Genomic DNA, 23,211 nt, shown 5'->3' with positions numbered 1-23,211 from the left:
TGCCACCATTGGTCATTTTTAAAAGGAAAACTTTTCCTAAGGAGAAGATTCCAAGTGGCATACAGGTGCATGTTCATCCCAAAGGTTGGATGGACGAAGAAGGCATGAGGCTTTGGATCAGAAATGTGTGGGAGAAGCGCCCAGGTGCTTTGTTAAAGAAGCCATCCTTGTTAGTACTGGACTCATTCAGATCTCATCTTACAGAACCAACAAAGAAAGAATTTCAAATGTGCAAAACAGAAGTAGCAGTCATTCCAGGAGGACTTACATCACAATTGCAGCCATTGGATGTTTCCATTAACAAGCCCTTCAAAGCCTTCATGCGTGAAGAATGGAATAAATACATGTGTGATGAAAGTACAAGTTCTGGGAGAATGAAAAGACCTGGCATTTCAAAAGTGTGTCAGTGGATAAAGACTTTGTGGGACGCAGTTAAAGAAGATATTATTATCAAATCTTTTAAGAAATGTGGCATAAGCAATGCTTTGGATGGTGAAGAAGACGAGCTGATTTATGAAGACAGTAGCAGTGAAAGCAGCAGTGTTCAGTTCAAAGATATTGAAGATAGCAGTGAAGATGAAGAGTTTCTTGGTTTCCCAGATAGCAGCGATTTCTGAGTAAACGTTTGTAAAAACATATAATATCCAAGTTTCTTTGTTAAAACAGTTGCTTTTACTGTCATTTTACGTTATTTACCTTATAAGTGTTAATAATATTAATAGAAAAAAGTTCAGAGCTACCCTTATTTTGCTTCAAAGTTCTTTATTTGAAATTTAAGTTTTTTTTCCTGAAATTTCCTTCTTAAAATGAGGTGCGTGTTATACGCCGGTGCGTGTTATACGCCGATAAATACGGTAGCTATTTTTAAAGCCTTTTTCAGTTTTCAATGGTCTTGGCTAAAGTGTTGCTAAATTCTCTTCAATAAGGTTATGATCATCGCAATATCTTTTTCACTGATTCAATAGTGGTTCTTACAGATTTTTAGAATACTGTGAACATCTCTTCTACGAATCTCGTTGACTGACCTGAAAATTCTGGAGATATCAAGAGTTATTTGCTCTCAGCATAATGTATTAAATTACAACTTAGCAGAGTTAAATTTTTCCCCAGATAAATACAGTGAATTATTTTATCCCGCTTACCATGCCGATGATGTCTTCCAAGGATAGGTGACTGTCATCTTGTTCATCTTGAGAAAGGGCGCTGGGAAAAAACCAATACTAATCATAATTGGATAGTTTGGAAGAAATATATATATATATATATATATATATATATATATATATATATATACAATCCAATCTCTGGCACTCACCATCAATAGGTATATATGAATCAAAAAATACCCGGGTGCTTCCAGCGCTTAGATAAACAACAAATGAACGGAGCACTCCTTAGGGATTTTTACAAACGTGTATTTGAACAAGCAATCAATGTTTCGACCCTCCTGGGTCTTTATCAAGGAGGGTCGAAACGTTGATTGCTTGTTCAAATACACTTTTGTAAAAATCCCTAAGGAGTGCTCTGTTCATTTGTTGTTTATATATATATTTTTTAATACGCTTTTAAGGTGATTATTTTGATCCATTGGAAGAAATGAATGTCACATTGGCTAGAGAGTTCAATTAAAATGTATCTAAGGTGGTAAGGGAATCCTTTATGTGTTATATGAAGATGTAGTTCCCTCAAAGATCCATCCATAATCATATATTTACCTTAGTATATTAGTTGTTGCTTTTCTCTCTTGTGGTAGTAAATCAGGATCCCGTAAGACATCTTCCAATAAATTCACAACATTCATCTTTACTTCATGGTTTAGTTCAAAATCCTTTACAATGGCAGAAAAAATGAAGATGTCATTTTTTAAGGATCTCTTACCATTACTGCTAATTCATAAAGATATGACAGATATTACAATATTACAATATTACAATACAGATTATTCCGCCGATAGCAAGAAAAAATTAAATTAAGAAAACCAAGCAGTTTTATCCTATACTCAAGACTTCCTGCCTTTAAGATATACATGAACATGAAGTTCTAGGGAAAGCTGGGAACTGAATAGCAATAAGGGGGGGTCACCTGTCAGTTTTAATGATCAGCCACAACATTTAAACTGACAGGTGCACAGCAGTCAGGGTGTCCATGGTGACTCCTGTCCACCTCTGAAAGCATCTTCAATGGGGACATGAACTATGAACCAATGTAAAAAGGTTACCAGGTCTGATGATTCACATTTTCTGTTAGATCGGATGGATGGGTGCATGTGCATTGTTTACCGGAGGGCAAGATGGCAGCAGGATGCACTATGGGAAGAAGGAAGGTCAGTGGAGGCAGTGTTATGCTCTGAGCCATGTTCTGCTGGGAAATGTTGTATCCTGGCATTTGTGTGGATGTTACTTTGACATGTACCACCAATGTAGTGATTGGCAATGGTGATCCCTGATGCAGGGCCAGATTAAGAGCCCAGTGGGACTGGTGCTGACAATTATGATGGGCCTAATTACAAAATCTTATTGACCAACAACACTAAAACAGTCCTACCTCCTAAGCGTCATGTATCTGATGGAGATGGTGCTGGAGGGAAACTCATAGGATGCAGCTATGAGAAAACACATATCCTAAGCTAATCTCACACTTTCAAGTAAACCCATCCCGTACCATACCCCCCTAACAGCAGTGTCCAGTAAAGCAGGAAGTCTATGGATGGGGTAAAAGGGTGGGCCACTGACACAAATCACATAACCAGAACTGCCGAAAGGGGTGAACATACACAAAAAGGGACATGTCCGTGTCCCCATGTCTCCCAGTCCCTTAGTGTCTGTGTCCCTATGTCTCCCAGTGTCCCTATGTCACTAGGACACTAAGGGACATTGAGAGACATTGGGACACTGGGAGACATGGGGACACTGAGATACTAGGGAACGCTCGGAGACCTAGGGACACAGACTCTTGGGGACACGGAGACATGGGGACACTGGGTGACTTTGAGACATGAGGGGCACTGGGAAACATGGGGCGCTGAGACACTGTGATACATAGGGGACACTGTTATATATAGGGGACACTGGAGACTCGATAAAGACCTGGGTTCAGGTCAAAACATTGCAGTGTATTTTATACTAGGGGACACTGAGACACTAGGAGACATGGGGACACTGGGAGACATTGGGACACTGAGACACTGGGAGACTAGGGACAGTGGCACACTACGGACACTGAGAGACATGGAGATACTTGGGAAAACAGCGAGACATGGAGATACTGAGATACTAGGGACACATGGGGACACTGGGAGTGCCCCATATCTCCCAAGTCTCAATTTCGCCCAGTGTCCCCATGTCTCCCTGTGTCCCCCAGTGTCTCCATGTCTCTCAGTGTCCCCTAGTGTTTGTATCCCCATGTCTCCCAGTGTCCCGATGCCACTAGGACACTAGGGGACACTTAGAGACATTGGAACACTGTGAGACTTGGGAACACTGAGGCACTGGGAGAGACATGGGGACACTGAGATACATGGGGACACTTAGAGACTAGGGCACTCTGGGAGACTAGGGACACAGACACTAGGGACACTGAGAGACACCAGGCACACTGGGAGACATGGGGACATTGAGAGACACCAGGGACACTGGGAGACACTGAGACACGGGGTACACTGGCTGGGAGTCATGGGGACACTGTGAGACTAGGGGCCCACTGGGAGACATGGGGCCATTGTGTCCCTAGTGTCTCAGGGCCCCCATGTTACCCAGTGTCCCTCTGTCTCCCAGTGTACCAATGTCTCAGCATCCCCAAGTCTCTCACTGTCCCCATGTCTCGCAGGCTCAAAACTGCTGTCTGGACTCTGCAGAGCTGCTCCTCTGCTGATCAGTGAGTAGAGAGAGGCAGGGAGGAAGATGCTGAAACTTCTTATCCCTGCCTCTCTCCACATAAACAGCGACCCCTACTGGCCGGTGCTGGTATTGCAGAATAATCTCTGTTTATACTGAGACAGACATTTGTATTGCCGGTATTACTGCAATACCGGCACCGGCTAGGAAGCCTCAAATACCTGTGAAATACTTCTGAGAAATACCTGGCAACCATAAGAAATACATGAGAAATGCCTGGCAACCCTAGGAGTAGTGTGTAAAAAACAATCTATGGACCTATTCCATGGGCCTGGGCCTGGGCCTGGAGCGGCAGCTCCATCAGCCCCTATATTAATCCGGCACTGCCCTGATGGCAGTGTTCTCTTTTAGCAAGATAATGTGCCCTGTCATATTGCAAAAATCATTAAGGAATGGTTTGATGAACATGACATGCCCTTGCATCCAAATTGCCCAGGTCTCAATCCAGTTGAGCATCTGTGGGATGTGCTGGAAAAACAAATCTGATCCATAGAGGCCCCACGTCACATTTTGCAGGTCTTAAAGGATCTGCTGCTAATTTCTTGATGCCAGATACCACAGTACACAAACAAAACTCTTGTGGAGTCCAGTTTTAATGTTGTGGCTGATCATTTTATATAAAGACTAGCTGTAGATTACCTTTTGAAAGATTACAGTATTATCATTTTTGTTTATGTGACATAATTCTTGCTCTCTCGTCGAGAGTTCTTTTCCAAACACATTTTCAACGTAGGGACTCTGACCTGTTTCTACCACACCTGGCCCTAATCTCATAGTTCATTGCAAAATTTGGAGTCTAGCTTTATTAACAAGATTGTCCAAATTAGGAATAACCTCTCCCTTCCACCCTAATACAACTTTTCTTCAACCCTGATTCTTCTTCTGCTGTAAGCTCATGTCCTTCCCTGCTGCTGGCCAGGAGGTTTCTACACTTCTTTAGTCCTCCCACTGCACCAATTGTCTCCTTGATTCCCCATGCCCTCTCGCATCACCCTATCTATTTCCTCTTTCTTGTTCCGTTCCTAAACCATATTTTCAATCTCCTCCTGACTTCAAGAGTCTTCTCCTGCTTTCCTAAAACATGTACTAGTCAGCCTTTCCCTTGCTCCTTGTGCTATATCTTTACTTTTGTCGCTAGTGTGCAGTGCCGACGGATATAAATTATGCACAGAGATGACATTTGGCAATACAGAACAGAGTTCCAGGCTGCCAAAGTCACATGTGCCGGGGAATAGGTAGACTCTGGCACAAAAGTTAATATGCCTCAGTATGTGCATTTTGTTATTCAGAAATTCTGCAAATACCGACTCCTACCACCATGACCACTTCAAATCACTTCAAATCATAGTGGATGAAATAACCCTTTTAACAATCCAACCCTCCATTACATTCATCTCCAATTCACAATTTAATTTCCTTCACTTGGCCAATCGCCTTCTCTTGTCCTTTTTTTCATCCACCTCTGCTTGATTCTTGTTTGCAGAACTTGGCTGCACCATTCCTATGGAATGCCCTAGCTAGTCCTTGTAGAGTTTCTTCTAACCAGTCATTTAAGAAATCACTAAAATCTCATCTCCTTACTATCTTTCTGGGTGACTTCTCTCATTATAAAAGTCTTCCAATCCCCCACACATAACGTGTGCGTTCACAGTTCACTCACCTCTTTCTCTCTCTCTCTATACTCTGCTTTGCCTCCACGCACTAGTTTCACAGGAATAACTAGACATTGTATTGATCAATGTCTCCTCTGATCATCCACACCTTTCATCCTCTTGAGTTCATCTTCCCCTTCTTTATAGTTTGTAAGTTCATTTAAACAGGGTCCTCCTTACCTCTTATTTCTGTCAATGTTACTGTGTATTCAATACTTCCTATCCCATATCTCCTCTGTATAATTGTAAATTGCTGCTAAATATTTTGGTGCTATATAAATACTACTACTACTACTACTACTAATAATAATAATAATAATAATAATAATAATGATGATGATGATGATGATGATGATGATGATGATGATGATGATGATGATGATGATGATGATGATGATGATGATGATGATGATGATAATAATAATAAGTGCATTTTAAAACAGAGCACACATGTAGTTTAGGAATGCACTTACTAAAATTGCCCACTAGATGGCACTTGTAGCACAGAAAATGCAACATATTATTGCTATGGTGAGACAAACTATTAAAGAGTTTTAAGGGATGCTTTGTGGTAGCTTTTTATTTAATATTAACATTAGCATATTTATTTGGCAGATGGTTAACACTTCCAAATGTCATGTATACATTTCTAATATTTAAAGGGATTACAACAAATTAACTTTTTTATATCTAAGTAATTATGTCGGTGAAATTTCAGCAGAGGTGCCCTGGGTCACCGTTGGTGTTGGCCTAAGCTGCTGTTGCCACATACATATAGAGATTTTATTAATTATCAGCGAACATTTTGTCAAGCAGTGCTTCAATTGCCCAGTGGTCCAACAGGTATTTGCAATATGTGCTCATAGGCATTGAGAAGGGTCACTCACGAAACATTGAATTGTGGGGTTTTTTTTTTTACCAGAAACTTGCAGATGTTAGGCCAAAATAGCCATATCTGAAAATTAGAGGGCGTTGGGAGATTTTTTTCAAAATTACTATTTTTGTCTGATATTTAGCATGGGCTTTTCTAGACAATTAGCATTTTTTGTGAATAATCCTGTCTTGATTTTGTTAATAAAACACTGTTTTTGGGAGAAGAAAGCCTTGCTTGCATCTTCCACCCCTTAAAAAAGAAAAAACTAAGCAATAAACGTACCTGCTATCCTGCTCCATAACCAAGTACTCCTTGCTGCCCAATGCACCTCGGCTCCTCTACTCTGCAGTGCGACGCACATCATGGAGGCTGGATGATGCAAGACTTAGGAAGCCATGGAGTCGGAGCCATCTAATGACACTGCCAAAGGTGGACTTACACCTCTGGCAGCATTGTGCTATATCTAAGTAGGTGGAGATTAGCGCACGCACGCAGAATCCAAGCTACATAATTAATACAAATCCCTGCAGTGGTCATGGTGCTTGAAAAAAAACAGTAATTTACAAAAACCGGGGATTTTTAGGCTTTCATCGGGGGATCTGTTAATGTTACGTCAAAAGACACAAACTAGGGGTGAAAAATCGCCAGCTCAGTTATTTTGATCCAGGATTTACAATCTCCAGCAGGTCATGGCTTAGTGCAGGGATAGGCAACCTTCGGCTCTGCAGATGTTTTGGACTACACCTCCCATGATGCTTTGCCAGCATTATGTGTGTAAGAGCATTATGGGGGATGTAGTTCACAACATCTGGAGAGCCGAAGGTTGCCTATCCCTGGCTTAGTGAATAACACCGACAGTGATTTTACACAGAAACTGGTGGGTATTTACTTATTTTGACACCATTTTAGAAAGGACCATTTTTAAGAATCAACTAGTAAACCAAGATATGTTTTGTACCTCCATCATTGGGCTGTGCCTAACTAAACACATATTCTAATAAGTTATAAACTATTATTATAGTCTGATGATAATAAAAATGCAGCTCTACAACAGAAATACATGGAAAATAGAAGATAATGTTTTACATTGAGAGATTTAGAGCAGATCCACAGTGTTTGGAAGGATTACAAATACTAATTGTATCGGGACAATTTTTTTTTTTTTTTTTGGAAACAGCTTTCACTTTATACCCTGCAAACTCTGATCTGAATAAATTATGATTCTCTCTTTGTCCTCGGAAATGGATTGGTTCCACTTAGTTAAGTGGTATAAATGTAATATTTTTAAATAGATTTGAACTGCAGCCATTTAGAAATAAAATCTGAAGCTATGCAGGAAAGAAAAGATCTACGTTTTACACCAATGCTTAAAGGAACAAACTAACATTAAAAATAAAAATATTTATTTTTAATATTAAAGGGATTCTATAGTGTTAAGAATACAAAGTTTATTCCTAACACTATAGTGCCATCTGGTCCCCCCCCCCCACCCCCCCTCCTTTGCGGCCCAACCCGCTGATGTCCTTTGTTGCTGGGTTGCGATCCTCAGACAGGGGGATCTAATGAACTAGTTTGGCAAGCGTATTAGGCCCTCCCTATAGAAAAATACTGCCTCAATACTTTCCTGGGAGGTTTTCACTGGCCTTTGATGTCCTCATGCAGATTATGGCCATGCCCAGCTTTCAGTTAACAGAGTCAAACCCTGTTAGTATCCAGGAAGTTCCTCTAGTGGCTGTCTGGTAGACGGTCACTAGAGGCGGTCTTAGTACTGCAAAGTAATCATTGCAGTTTCTCCAAAACTGCAATGTTTTAAATTTCAGAACTAAGGATGACAGGAACACTGCACTCAAACAACTTCAATGAGATGAAGTGGTATGGGTACCTATTGTGTCCCTTTAATGTTCTTTAGGCTTTGATTATGTGACCTGCCACATAATATTTAGAAATAAATAAAATAAAAAGTTGTAGGGCACTAACTAACTATCACTTTCAAACTATCAAATCCCTCAGATCATTTCACTTGCCCGTTTTACCTGCTTCTGACATGAAATTCAAAAGACTGACTGTTCATTTGCTGCCTAATATATGCCACCCCTTGACACGTGCCAACGTAACTATATAATCAATGTTATTCACGTCACCTGTCAGTGGTTTTAATATTTTGGCTGATCAGTGTATTATTTGTATTATTCTATTATGTATATTACACTCTATATTATGTATATATTTTGCAGTACACCGGTAGGAGAATTTTTTTGCACCAGTGTCCTATTTTTGCCACCCTGCCCTTTAAGCCAGCAATAAACAAGTAGATTCCAAAATCCAAAATCTGTAAAAAAGGATGCAACAGCCTGTGCGTTTTAAGATGCAACATACAACTTCACAGTCTGGGCCCAGTGCAAACCTGGACAGGGGTAATAATGCCAAGAGGCACTGTCACATTGATAACCGCCTGCACTGGTGAGAGATATGCCGGCTTTGTACTTCCAAGACACAGACCATTTAACTGCTTCACAAAGCAACTGCCAGCAGTGAATCTGTCAGTACCCAGCAGGAGCAAAGATTGCATTCATCTAATTAGCCGGACTGACTGCCCATTTGGCTGGCATCGACAAAGTAACTCTTTACCCCAAAGGGGCATTAGCTACATGTGAGATAATCCGTTACACAAATGTAACAGCAAATAAATATCCTCTCATTATTTCTTAGGAAACAGAATTTCATTAGAAGGAATAGGATACAGAAAGATCAAACTGTGGAGCTCTGTTTACAGGCATTACCAATGGCTAAGTAGAAATAATTGGCCACTACTAGTCGGACGCCGGTATAATTTCTCCGGGCTCTATTCACTAAACACTGAATGGGAGTGAACAGATTTGCAAAGTTTAGACCAAAATAGTTGATAAGGAAAAATTCTCGCACTCTGCTAGTCTCGGCTTGGCTATTTCAGCCTAGATGTCACAATTCTGTTTTCAGTTCAACAGAATTTGATGTTTACAGAATTAACCCCTCAGATTACAGAAAATGGCTGATAATTTATTAAAAAAATACCTGTGAGTGCTTCGAGACCCAGTGGCGAAGAACATTCAAGACTCGATTAGTGGCTGCACGGCGTATCACGAACTCCCTGTCGCACATTCTCTCCATGTTGTTGAAGCCTTAAAAAATTTTTAAAAAATAAAAGAGAAAATATACATATTGTGAACACTATAAAACAGCAAAGTAAAGTAGGACAGATTTTAAAAAATCTTTCTCGCAGCACTGTTCTCCAGTAGTCCCCTCCAACTCTTTGGCTGAGATCATCGAGATCCATGATCTGCTCCAATCTTAGTGCGCATGCGCAGCAAAATGCCGCATTGCACCAATCAGATTGTTTTACTCCACTATTTCGGTGGAAGTGCCTCTAGTGGCCATTTTTTAGCTGCTGGGGTTAAAATGGGGAGGACATGGCAGCCAAACAACTTAATTGAAGTGAAGTGATCTGAGTGCCTACAGAGTCCCCTTAACATAAGTATAAAATCTCAGAATTGCAGTGTTAACTCTGAATCCCATCAGCCTGAGCCACCACTGGACCCCAGGGAAAGTCACCCTCGTGCACCTAAAAGGTAGGAAACTGGAGGGTGACTAAAACATTTTGTATATGTGTGTGTTTGTATGTATGTGTGTGTGTTTGTGTATTTGTGTCTGTATGAATGTTTCTCTGTATGTGTGTTTGTGTGTGTGTCTGTATGTATGTGTCTCTGTCTGTATGTATGTGTGTCTGTGTGGGTATGTGTGTATGTGTCTCTGTGTGTATGTATGTGTGTCTGTGTCTATGTGTGTCTATTTGTATGTGTGTGTGTCTGTATGTGTGTGTGTGTTTGTATGTCTGTGTGTGTGTGTGTGTGTGTGTGTGTGTGTGTGTGTGTGTGTGTATGTATGTATGGCTGTATGTATGTCTGTATGTATGGGTCTCTATGTGTATGTGTGTGTGTGTGTGTTTGTATGTCTGTGTGTATGTGTGTCTGTATGTAAGTGTGTGTGTATGTGTGTGGGTGTCTGTATGTATGTGTGTGTCTACATGTATGTGTGTGTCGCGTGTGTCGATGTGTGTGTCTGCATGTGCATCTGTTGGCCTGCATGGGTGGGGGGCAGGGACGTGTGGGGGGTGTGGGGACGTATTCACATACACATTCACTTCATTTTAGCAGACAAGGCTAATTCATAATTCTCTACTAAATTAACAATGACAGAGTCATGCTGAAATTCCCATGCAAGTCACAATTTAAGCTTACAATTAATTTTCCCATTTAGATCAAATGTGATAGATTCTGTATGCAGCAAGTTGGAAGAAGCAAGGTGTAAGTTATTTTCATTATTACACAATAAAGCCCAGATGAAGGTTACATGATCCATGCAATTTTCAAACTTTATCTGAAATTAGTGAAGGATACAGAGTAGCAGACATTTCCAATTATCATTCTGTATAATAGTTTTCACTAAATTGAGAATCGTGAAGAACTGAGAAAGGAAATGCAAATTTTGGCCAAAGAAAGTAACCTGTGAAAATTGCTCCCTTAGTTCTGATATCACGATCTAAAAATACAATCTGTCAATCATCTGCAAATCTTGGTTTAGAAAATAATCCCTTTTGAAGTTTCTGTTATTTTAACGTATACTATGGTAATACATATTATTATTATTTTTATTAGTCAAATTAAATAATCTTATCAACATTACTGGGAATATAATATGTGTTAACATTTCAGTAACCATCTGACTTCAATGAAATGTGCAATTCATTCTTTAAATATATTATTTTTATTGAAAACATTTTTTTATATGTTTTGTGAACATTTTGCCTAGGATTTTTTGTCAAAATGTAAATTTTAACAGTATTTAAAATAAAAATTGACGTGTAATATATATGTTAGGAAGAAAAAAAAAACACAAGTCTGTCAAGAAATAAAAAATAAAATAAAACTCATCATTGAGCCATTTCTGTAATGTTATACAAGAAGCATCTTGGGGGCTGTACAAGCCAAACTGGGACTGATAGTTAAACAAATAGACCCTAGACTAGATTGTGAAGAAATCAGTGGAGTGAAAAAGCATTGCAAATAGAGAAAATTAAAGCACACATGGGCTTGACTGTAATGTTTTCTTTACAGACTCCCTAATGGGACTGCATGTGACTCTGTGTATGACTTTAATATATATTCTGTGTGCTATTACTCACTACACGTCCATTAAACTAAACTCTAAATCACAGATAATGGAATCGTTGATCTTGGATCTACAGAAGTCAAATAAATTGATGGAAAGGTCAATACTTGCTAATCTGGGACACAGGCATATTTACTAATTGAACTGGTAATTGTGGAAAATTGACAAAGATGTTTCGCAATTTAGGTCATCATAGCTAAACTTGAAAAAAAAAATCTTCAATAAAGCTAGTTCTCCGATGAAGGTTTAGTGAGATTTTAGGTTGAGTAGAATTAACCACTTAAGGACACACGACATGTGTGACATGTCATGATTCCCTTTTATTCCAGAAGTTTGGTCCTTAAGGGGACAGATGAAATTCCTGAGCACACTAATAAAGTAAGTGAGCAGACTTTATTGGAAAAACGTTTTGGCTTTGCTATAGAACCTTTATCAAGCATTGTGTGAGGGTGTCACTTAGGTGAAATAGGTGTGTAGTTTTTAAGCTGTGTGTATGTGTTTGGAACTGCCTGGTTCTACATAAGTTTGTGTAGCCTAGGTGTATGTAGCTACCAGGCTGTATGTAAGTCTGTGCAGCTACCAGGCTGTATGTAAGTGTGTGTAGCTGCCAGGCTGTATGTAAGTGTGTGTAGCACAGGTGTTTGACTGTGTAAATGTCCCTATTGATGCCTGCAGCTACAGGTACAGCTGGATTAGGGGAGATAAAGTCGATCAACAGATGGGTGCCAGAGATTAGCTCATCTTACCAAAAGCGTAAATATAAGTGAGTGTAGAACTATTTTTTTTTTTAAATCTACCCCAATAATATGGTGACATACTACACCGTGTTTATTTAACAAAAATAAAGCCAAAATGGAAAAGGATTGTGTGAAAAACCAAGTACACCCTTATTGCTTCCATAGGAATTAAGAGGCTACGTAGCAGACAGGTGCTAACCAAATTCCCTTTGACTAATTGATCGTCAGCAAGTGTGACCACCTTTATAAAACTCGAAGTTTTAGCAGTGTGCTTGTCAGGAGCATTCAGGTGTGTGTTAACATAATGCCAAGGAGGAAAGACATCAGTAATGATCTTAGAGAAGCAATTGTTGATGTCCATCAAACTGGGAAGGGTTGTAAGGACATTTCCAATCAATTTAGTCCACCATTCTACAGCGAGAAAGATGACTTAAAAGTAGAAAACATTCATGACAGTTGCACATTTTCTCAGGAGTGGATGTCCCAGTAAATTCACCCCAAGGTCAGACCATGCAATGCTCAGAGAAATTCTAAAAAAAAAACAAGACTCTACAGGACTCAGTTAGCATGTTAAATGTTAAAGTTTATGACAGTACAATTAGAAAAAGACTGAACAAGTATGGTTTGTTTGGAAGAGTTGCCAGGAGAAAGGTTCTTCTCTCTAAAAAGAACATGGCAGCATGGCCTAGGTTTCCAAAGTTAAATCTGAACAAGCCACAAGACTTTTGGAACAATGTCCTTTGGACAGATGAGTCCAACGTTGAGATGTTTGGCCATAATGCACAGCGCTGTGTTTGGCGAAAACAGCATATCAGCACTAGTGATGTACCGAACTGTTTGCCAGCGAATAGTTCCCGGCGAACATAGCGTGTTCGCGTTCGCCACGGCGGGCGAACACATGCGCAGTTCGATCCGCCCCCTATTCGTCATCATTGAGTGAACTTTGACCCTGTGCCTCACGGTCAGCAGATACATTCCAGCAAATTAGCAGCAGACCCTCCCTTCCAGACCCTCCCACCTCCTGTACAGCATCCATTTTAGATTCATTCTGAAGCTGCATTCTTAGATAGAGGAGGGAAAGTGTAGCTGCTGCTCATTTGATAGGGAAATTGATAGCTAGGCTAGGGTATTCAGTGTCCACTACTGTCCTGAAGGACTCATCTGATCTCTGCTGTAAGGACAGCACCCCAAAAAGCCCTTTTTAAGGCTAGATCATCAGTCTGCTTTTTTATTTTCTGTGTAATGTAATTGCAGTTACCTGCCTGCCAGCTTCTGTGTCAGGCTCACAGTGGATACTGTGCCCACTTGCCCAGTGCCACCAATCATATCTGGTGTCACAATAGCTTAAGCTTGCATTTAAAAACAACATTTTTTTTTTCACTGTAATAGATTGAATAGCAGTTAGTTGTCTGCAAGCGTCTGGGTGTCTGGCCTTCAGCGTGTATTCTGCCAACCTCTGCCAGTGTACTTTGCCACTCATATCTGGTGTCTCTATAGCGTGCCTTTAAAAAGAAAAAAAGTTTTTCACTGTAAGCTAATAGCAGTTAGTTGTCTGCAAGTGTCTGGGTGTCAGGCCTTCAGCGTGTACTCTGCCAACCTCTGCCAGTGTACTTTGCCACTCATATCTGGTGTCTCTATAGCGTGCCTTTAAAAAGAAAAAAAGTTTTTCACTGTAAGCTAATAGCAGTTAGTTGTCTGCAAGCGTCTGGGTGTCAGGCCTTCAGCGTGTACTCTGCCAACCTCTGCCAGTGTACTTTGCCACTCATATCTGGTGTCTCTATAGCGTGCCTTTAAAAAGAAAAAAAGTTTTTCACTGTAAGCTAATAGCAGTTAGTTGTCTGCAAGCGTCTGGGTGTCAGGCCTTCAGCGTGTACTCTGCCAACCTCTGCCAGTGTACTTTGCCACTCATATCTGGTGTCTCTATAGCGTGCCTTTAAAAAGAAAAAACGTTTTTCACTGTAAGCTAATAGCAGTCAGTGTCCTTAAAGCGGGTGTCAGGCCTTCAGCGTGTTCTCTGCCAACCTCTGCAAGTGCACATTGCCACTCATATCTGGTGTCACAATAGCGTTGATTTAAAAAAAAAAAAAAAAAATTCACTGTTATAGATTGAATAGCAGTTAGTTGTCTTCAAGCGGGTGTGTCAGGCCTACAGCGTGTACTCTGCCAACCTCTGCCACTGCACAGTGCCACTCATATCTGGTCGCACAGTAGCTTGCACGCATAGTACCACTAATCCAAAAAAAAATGACAGGCAGAGGCAGGCCTCCCCGCAGGGGCCATCATGGACGTGGTCCTGCGATTCCCTTTTTCCCTAGAATAATGCCCAGGCCACGTACCCTGAACTTGAAAAGTTCTGAGGACATAGTTGACTGCTAACACAGGACACCCAATCTTCTACAGCTTCCGCTCGGAACCTTGACGCACCATCCTCCTCCAGCTTAGCTTCGGGCACCTCTCAAGATACCACTCGCCCGCCTGTCGCCACCACCAACACTAGCACCACAGCCGCTTCACTTGGTATGTCAGAGGAGTTATTTACACATCCGTTTGAAGAAATGAGTGATGCGCAACCATTATTGCCAGAGGATGTAGATAACAGGGATATATCTCAGGCAGGCAGCATTACACATGGACGTACGGTGTGATGATGATGATGATGTACCCGCTGCTGCTGCCTTTGCTGAGTTGTCAGATACAAGTGAAGCGGTTGATGATGACGATGCGTCCATGGATGTCACGTGGGTGCCCGCTCGGCAAGAAGAAGAACAGGGCGAAAGTTCAGATGGGGAGACAGAGAGGAGGAGGAAGAGACGAGTTGGAAGCAGGGGGAGGTCGTCGCAAGGAGCTAGTGGCACAGTCAGACAGCATGCATCAGCACCCGGGGTCAGCCCGACAGCACACCAATCAACGCATGCCGTGTCCACCACCAGAATGCTGTCATTGCAGAGCTCAGCAGTGTGGCATTTTTTTTTGTGTGTCTGCCTCTGACAACAGCGATGCCATTTGCAACCTGTGCGAAAAGAAACTGAGTTGTGGGAAGTCCAACACCCACCTAGGTACAACTGCTTTGCGTAGGCACATGATCGCACATCACAAACGCCTATGGGATCAACACATGAGTACAAGCAGCACACAAACTCAAAGCCGCCATCCTCCTCCTGGTCCAGCATCTTCAGCCACGTCAACCACTGCTGTCCTACTTGCCCCCTCTCAACCATCCGCCACTCCGTCTCTTGCCTTGAGCAGTTCCCGCTCATCTGCCCACAGTCAGGTGTCTGTCAAGGACATGTTTGAGCGTAAGAAGCCAATGTCAGAAAGTCACCTCCTTGCCAGCATCTGACAGCTGGCTTGTCTGAACTATTAGCCCGCCAGCTTTTACCATACAAGCTGGTGGAGTCTAAGGCGTTCAAAAATTTTTTAGCTATTGGGACACCGCAGTTGAAGGTACCCGGACCAAATTTCTTTGCACAAAAGGCAATGCCCAACCTGTACTCGATTGTGCAAAAGGAAGTAATGGCATGTCTGGCACACAGTGTTGGGGCAAGGGTCCATCTGACCACTGATACCTGGTCTGCAAAGCATGGTCAGGGCAGGTATATCACCTACACTGTGCATTGGGTAAACCTGCTGACGGCTGCCAAGCATGGAATGCATGGCTCTGCAGAGGAGTTGGTGACACCGCCACGACTTGCAGGCAGGCCTGCTGCCACCTCCTCTACTCCTCCTACTCCATCCTCTTCCATAACCTCCTCGGTTGAGTCCACTTCTGCTGCTGCGTCTTGCTCCACATCAACGGCACACCCCCAGCTCCCCAGGTACTATTCCACATCCCGGATACGGCAGTGTCACGCCGTCTTGGGTTTGACTAGCTTGAAAGCAGAGAGTCACACCCGACCAGCACTCCTGTCCGCCCTGAACGCACAGGTGGAAAAGTGGCTGACTCCGCACCAACTGGAGATCGGCAAAGTGATTTGTGAAAACGTAAGAAATTTGTTGGCGGCATTGAATTTGGGCAAGTTGACACATGTACCGTGCATGGCACATGTGTGTAATCTGATCGTACAATGCTTTGTGCATAAGTACCCAGGCTTACAGGAAGCAGGCCAGGATCGGCCTGGGGATGTCCGGAGGAGTACTCACAGATCACTGTTCAAGGTCTGTTTGTATGGATAACCCGTCAGCATTGCCATTTTGCTTCCCAGGGCGATAGTGAATTGTAAAGTCAAAAGGCTGTAGCGCCAAACTCCAGCGCAACAGCCTGGCATTGTCTCCTGACACCCTGTTCAGCCACACAAACGGGTTGTGATCTGTGTGTAAGGTAAACGGTTGTCCATACAAGTAAGGTTGCAGCTTTCTGAGGGCCCACACCACCGCCAGGCACTCCTTTTCAGTGGCAGTGTATCTACTTCCTTGGGCAAAAGTTTCCAGCTTAGATAAGCCCCGGATTGCTCACTGCCATCTGCTCCGACTTGGCTCAGTACTGCTCCCAATCCAAACATAGAAGCGTCTGTATGGACGAGAAAGCGTTTAGTTGGATCAGGAGCAGAAAGTACAGGTGATTTAATGAGCGCCGTCTTGAGCTATTGGAAGGCCTGTTCACACTCTGGGGCCCATACTACTATCTTGGGGAGGTTTTTACATGTTAGATCCGTGAGAGGTTTAGCTAGGGTGCTGTAATTAGCTACGAATTTCCTGTAGTACCCTGCGGTACCCAGGAATGCGAGGACCTGGGTTTTGGTGCGGGGGGTTGGCCACTTGGCGACTGCCTCTATTTTAGCGGGTTCTGGTTTCTGTAGCAGGCTCCCGACTCTGTGCCCTAAGTATTGAACTTCTGCCGGCCTCCCTAATCCGATCTAGTTCGGCTCCTATGTGGGTCAGGTGTTCGGGCCAGGAGCAGCTAAAAATGGCTATATCATCCAAGTAGGCGCAGGCATACTCCTGAAACCCATCCAGTAGCCGATCTACCTTTCTCTGAAAGTTAGCCGGGGCATTCTTCATCCCGAATGGCATGACCTTAAACTGATACAGGCCAAACGGGGTGACAAATGCCGACTTGTGGATGGCATCCTCGGCTAATGGAATTTGCCAGTACCCCTTGCACAGATCTGTTGTGGTGAGGTACTGGCCTCTGGCCATTTTGTCTAGGAGCTCGTCTATCCGGGGCATAGGGTAGGCGTCTGAGGTTGTTTTATCGTTTAGCCTCCGGTAGTCTACACAGAAACGGGTCGTGCCGTCCCGTTTCGGTACTAGTACTACCGGGGAGGCCCAGGGGCTGTCAGAGTGTTCTATCACCCATAACTGCATCATTTCCTCAATTTCTTTCCGCATATTTTCTTTAACTGCTTCGGGTATGCGATAGGCGGTTTGGCGAAGGGGGGTCTGGTCTAAGGTTTCAACTTTGTGAGTGGTTAACGGAGTGTACCCAGGTAGGTTGGAAAACGTGGCCCCGTTGTCCTGGATTAGTCTTTGGACCTGGGTTCGCTCCTGGGGGTCTAACCGTTCTCCTAACTGTACTTCTCCCAGGTCTCTGCTCTGGCCCTCTTGGTGTAGGAGATCTGGGAGTGGCAAATTATCATAATCTTCAGTGGCAGGTGCACAGATCGCGGTTACCTCTTCCGTGCGCTCGTGGTATGGCTTGAGCATGTTCACATGGAGCATGCGCTTGCCTCCTGTGCAAAGGTGGTATCACAAACCTGCTCTACCACTTTGTATGGGCCCTGCCAGGAAGCCTGCAGCTTGTCCTTGTGGACAGTGTCAATCCATAACTGCCAAGTGACCCTATGTAGGGGGAACAGTCCCTATTCTGCTCTGTGTCAGTGTGTATCAGGGTCCCTGAGGACAGGTGTCAATCCATACCAGCCAAGTGACTCTATGTAGAAGGAACAGTCCCTATTCTGCTCTGTGTCAGTGTGTATCAGGGTCTCTGAGGACAGGTGTCAATCCATATCTGCCAAGTGACCCTATGTAGGGGGAACAGTCCCTATTCTGCTCTGTGTCAGTGTGTATCAGGGATCCTTAGGATAGGTGTCAATCCATATCTGCCAAGTGACCCTATGTAGGGGGAACAGTCCCTATTCTGCTCTGTGTCAGTGTGTATCAGGGTCCCTGAGGATAGGTGTCAATCCATATCTGCCAAGTGACCCTATGTAGGAGGAACAGTCCCTATTCTGCTCTGTGTCAGTGTGTATCAGGGTCCCTGAGGACAGGTGTCAATCCATATCTGCCAAGTGACCCTATGTAGGGGGAACAGTCCCTATTCTGCTCTGTGTCAGTGTGTATCAGGGTCTCTGAGGACAGGTGTCAATCCATATGTCGAGGTGTCAATATGTCAGGTGTCAATCAATATCCATTGTGATTTAGGAATGTTAGGTGATTTATGCCCTTTATGGATTAAAACCAGACTCTGCATCAACTGTGTAATTTTCCATGGGAGTTTTGCCATGGATCCCCCTCCGGCATGCCACAGTCCAGGTGTTAGTCCCCTTGAAACAACTTTTCCATCACTTTTGTGGCCAGAAAGAGTCCCTGTGGGTTTTAAAATTCACCTGCCCGGGGGGGGCGGAGCCAGCGCCTGAGCGAGAGAGTCGCAGCTTCCAACGGCTCCGACACCGAAACCCGTTAAACTCGGTGTTTTAACCCTAAAAGCGAATTCCGGGACCAACTACTTGGACCCCCGGACTCCTCAAGCTATGGGGAAAAAGACAAAAAAAAGCCGGGCTGATCCTACCTCCGGATCGCAAGATATCGGCAACTTTCTACGCCCGACTCAAAGAAACGAGCCCGCCAAGATGGCGCCGCATGAGGCCTACACCACGCAATCCTCGGATGAGGAGAGCCTGTCCGACCCTGCCTGCGTTCCCGGTAGGACACTACACAAAGCCCCGCAGTCGCACGACCTCGGAGACGCAGCTCCAGCCACAAAAGCTGATATAAAGACCCTGATGCTGAACATAAAAGCAATGTTTGATGCCGACATGGCGCTCGTCCGCAGTGAGATCTCCATGCTGTCTGGCCGCATGACAACGGCTGAGGAGTCCCTCAAGAGTACCAGGGTGGCACAATCAGCCACGGATGCATCGTTGGGGTCTCTCCAAAAACAATGCGCGACGCTGACGGCCCAGATGGCTGGCATGGAGGACAAGGCAAAGGCCAGGAACCTGAGAATCAGGGGGGTGCCCGAATCGGTTACTAACGCAGAGCTGCCGCACTACTGCAGAAGGCTTGTGGCTACGCTGCTGATCCCAAAGCAGGCCAAGCAAGTGGGGCTAGACTCCTGTTTCCGACTGCCTAAAGCTACTAAAGCGCCGGAGGAAGCACCCAGGGACGTGCTCATCAAATTTAACCGGGACTCAGACAGAGGGACTTTGATGGGCGCCGCTAAGGGCTCCCCAACAGTGACCTTTGAGGGGGACACCCTGACGTTCTATAGGGACCTCTCCAGGCAGACCCTCACATGGCGTAGATCCCTCCGACAGGTTACTACACTGCTGCGAGAGAATTCCATCACGTACAAATGGGGGCAGCACCGCCTCATCTTGGAGCAGGCCGGCAAGACCTCATACATCTCCCATATCTCCGAGGCACCCAGCTTCCTCAGACCGCTAGGACTTACTCTCACTACAGCATCTGCGAGTACTCGGCCAACGTGGAACGTTGAGGACATAACCCCGTTTGCACCCAGAGACTTGGTCCCGAAGGCGGCAGGCCGTTTGACCTGAGCTCATGGCCCAGCGGACTTACTACCCACTTTTGACCCACAAGGGTCGATAATACAGGACGTTGACCTGGACTCTCTGTTAAAGCCTAAGTACTTGCGTTACCACAGCAGTTTTATTTTACGTTACGATATGTTTAATTTTTGAACGCATGTTTAGCCTTAGTTCATACCATACTCCCATTATGGCACTACAATTCTGGCATTAAGCGTCAATGGTAGTCACTAACGCATGCTCACTGGCTCCGTAAGCAAACAGTGTGAGATGACATTTAAGCCGTTTCCTCCCCACCTTTCTTTGGTTGCTCAGGCGGCCTAAGGCCACATTCCCACGAGTTGTTAACTTTAAACCTAAGGGCCCCTTTAATTACTGCACCCCGACGTCCTTGAGCAGGGCCCACCTAGCTGGCGCCACGCACCCTCACACCAAACGGCATTCTGGCTGACAGCCAGGCAAGAGGTGTACTAGCTTCGATAATATCAATAAAAAAGGGTAGCCTAGCAAATGTGTAATAAATGCCATTAGACTTTCTTGTTAGTCGTATATGTGTGTACAATATGAAAGTATTACACTTGATGTACAGCTGACTTATACTCTGCATACCCGCAAAAATAAAGAATTAAAAAAAAAAAAAAATTCACCTGCCCATTGAAGTCAATGGCGGTTCGCCCGGTTCGCCGGTTCGCAAACGTTTGCGGAAGTTCGCGTCCGCCGTTCGCGAACCAAAAATGTTGTGTTCGCGACATCACTAATCAGCACAAACACCTCATACCAACTGTCAAGCATGATGGTGAAGGGGTAATGATGTGAGCTTGTTTTATAGCCACAGGACCTGGAAACATTGCAGTCATTGGGTCGACAATGAAGTCCTTTATATTCCAAAGTTTTCTAGAGTCAAATGTGAGGCCATCTGTTTGACAGCTAAAGCTTGGCCGAAATTGGGTCATGCAACAAGACAATTATCCCAAGCACACCAGGAAATCTACAAAAGAATGACTGAAAAAGAAAAGAATCAAGGTGTTGCAATGGCCCAGTCAAAGTCCAGACCTCAACCCGATTGATATGCTGTTTCGGAACCTTAACAGGGCTGTGCATAAACAAATACCAGCAAACCTCAATGAACTGAAGCAACGTCGTAAAGAACAGTGGGCCAAAATTCCTCCACAACAATATGAGAGACTGATAAAGTCATACAGAAAATGATTACTTCAAGTTATTTCTGCTCGAGGTTGTTCAAAGTGTTGAACTATAAGTTGTACTTTGTTTTTCACACATGGCTTCTCCATTCTGGCTTTATTTTTGTTAAATAAGTCATGATACGATGTAATATGGCATGTGTTGTTGTTCATCTGAGGTTGTATTTACCTAATTTTAAAACCTGTTAAGGAACAGATAATTGAAAAACCTAGGGTAGAAAAATAGAGAATATACGAAAAATAGCTGAAATTCAGCACAAATACAATCACACTGTTTTGTTCTTTGTTTGCCTTAATTGTGTGATCTCAGCCTATCGAGCTTGAGAATTTATGATTTACAGGGACAAGAGTAAAGCCCAGTTAATAATGTTTTCTTACTTTGGCAGCATTCGATGTAGAAAATGGGTTTGTGATTGCTCTATTCAGTGATTGCATTGAAAACACTCGTACCACAATACCAGCCATAGTTAATAGGACATTTTTAGCAGATAACAGGTGCTGGATTGTGATCAAGAACATAGTGTTTTGGACAATGAGTGATGTATACATTATACATGAGACAAAAAAAGATGTTGCTAGTAACATATTATTGCCTTAATGTATAACATGTAGATAAAAAGTAACTACATAGTAACCACTATCACTGCGATTGCACAAATAAATACTTTGAGAGCAGCATATACATTGCTGTTAGTAAAAAATCCACTAGAACTCAATATTTTAGATGTAAAATACACACAGTGAATCAATATGAGGACATTTTGAAGCAGTGTGTAACCTTTCAAAGTATATTTTCATCTTAATTACCTTCTTGGGAAAATATATCATAGAACAGTACAGCAGAGGAAGATGGGTCTTTTGATATGCAAATTATACAAAGATGATGCTACATAAACTGCAATTATAAAAGGGTACACTTTGTAATCACCTTTGCCAAACACTGACAGTGATTATAGGTATGTCACCTGAACATATAATTTATTGCCACTTTTCTGATACATCATAGATTGTATACAAACACATTTCAGACAAAGCAAGTCTTTCAGTGCAATGATTTTAAATTATAATGTATGATGATAAAGACACAAAGTATACACTTATAAGATTGGTATACTGCTTAAAATTCAAATGTAATTTCTAATTTCGAAGATACTGCACAATCAGAATATTCTGCTCTTCTGAGCAATTGCAACCAATCTCCACTTTATTCCTACGCCAATCCCTGATAGAATGATACGGTACATTCATCCTCAGAATTAATGTGCCTTTAAGATATCTTCATGCTGTTGGGTAATTTTCTAGAATTATAAATAATATTAAAGGAGCACTCCAAAGTGCTTTATGTTATTCATTTTTCAAAAAGTGCAGATTTCAATAGAAATCGACACTTTAATAAATTAACCTTGTTGTACTCCGCTGATTGTCAGTAAGACAACCTGTCTTGGTAATTCCTGGTAGTTTAGCTCAGTGGAGCTAGATACAAGAGGCAGCAATTGCTCAGAGCACCTGCCTTGCAAAGATTCTCATTAGGCTGCGTTGGGAAAGTCTGTGATTGGACAGACACAGAAAGTCTGGGGTGGGGAATAAAGGAAGGGCTTCTGTAGACAAGAGATATGCAGCTGTTGAAAGCTGTTTTTAGATTTACCCCCGATAAAAAAAAAAAAAAAAAAAAGCATAATTAAATTATACATGTTTTCATTGGTGGTGTGTATATTAAATATAGATTTTATTTATTTACTAATTGAAATACTGTATTTGGGCAGTGGAGTAACTCTTTAAGTTTGCATGAATACAATAAATTTAAGTCACACTTAAATCCCCATCATAGAAACATAGAATGTTGTGGGGATATTTATGGGGTGAAAAATATAAAAAATAATATTTTCATAACAATTATCAAAAATTAATATGTTTTGTTATATCAAAATTGCTATCTTGA

The 23,211-nt window shown here is 42.8% G+C and overlaps 1 protein-coding gene across 4 annotated transcripts in view; it reads right to left on the bottom strand.

Annotated features, from left to right (window-relative positions):
- Window positions 1-23,211, bottom strand: part of RASGRF2 (Ras protein specific guanine nucleotide releasing factor 2) — a 295,529-nt gene that overhangs the window by 43,682 nt on the left and 228,636 nt on the right. For all 4 annotated transcript variants that reach the window (XM_063453728.1, XM_063453731.1, XM_063453730.1 and 1 more), the window contains 3 exons: window positions 9,471-9,577; window positions 1,716-1,828; window positions 1,143-1,203 (listed from right to left, as the gene is read on the bottom strand). In XM_063453728.1, coding sequence (XP_063309798.1) covers window positions 1,143-1,203; window positions 1,716-1,828; window positions 9,471-9,577 — 281 coding nt within the window. The remainder of the gene's footprint in view (window positions 1-1,142; window positions 1,204-1,715; window positions 1,829-9,470; window positions 9,578-23,211) is intronic.

Source organism: Pelobates fuscus, chromosome 5, assembly GCF_036172605.1.
Source record: "Pelobates fuscus isolate aPelFus1 chromosome 5, aPelFus1.pri, whole genome shotgun sequence".
In the NCBI taxonomy this organism is placed as follows: Eukaryota; Metazoa; Chordata; class Amphibia; order Anura; family Pelobatidae; genus Pelobates; species Pelobates fuscus.
Note: the sequence above shows the minus strand (reverse complement) of the source record. Positions and strands in the feature narration are given on the sequence as shown.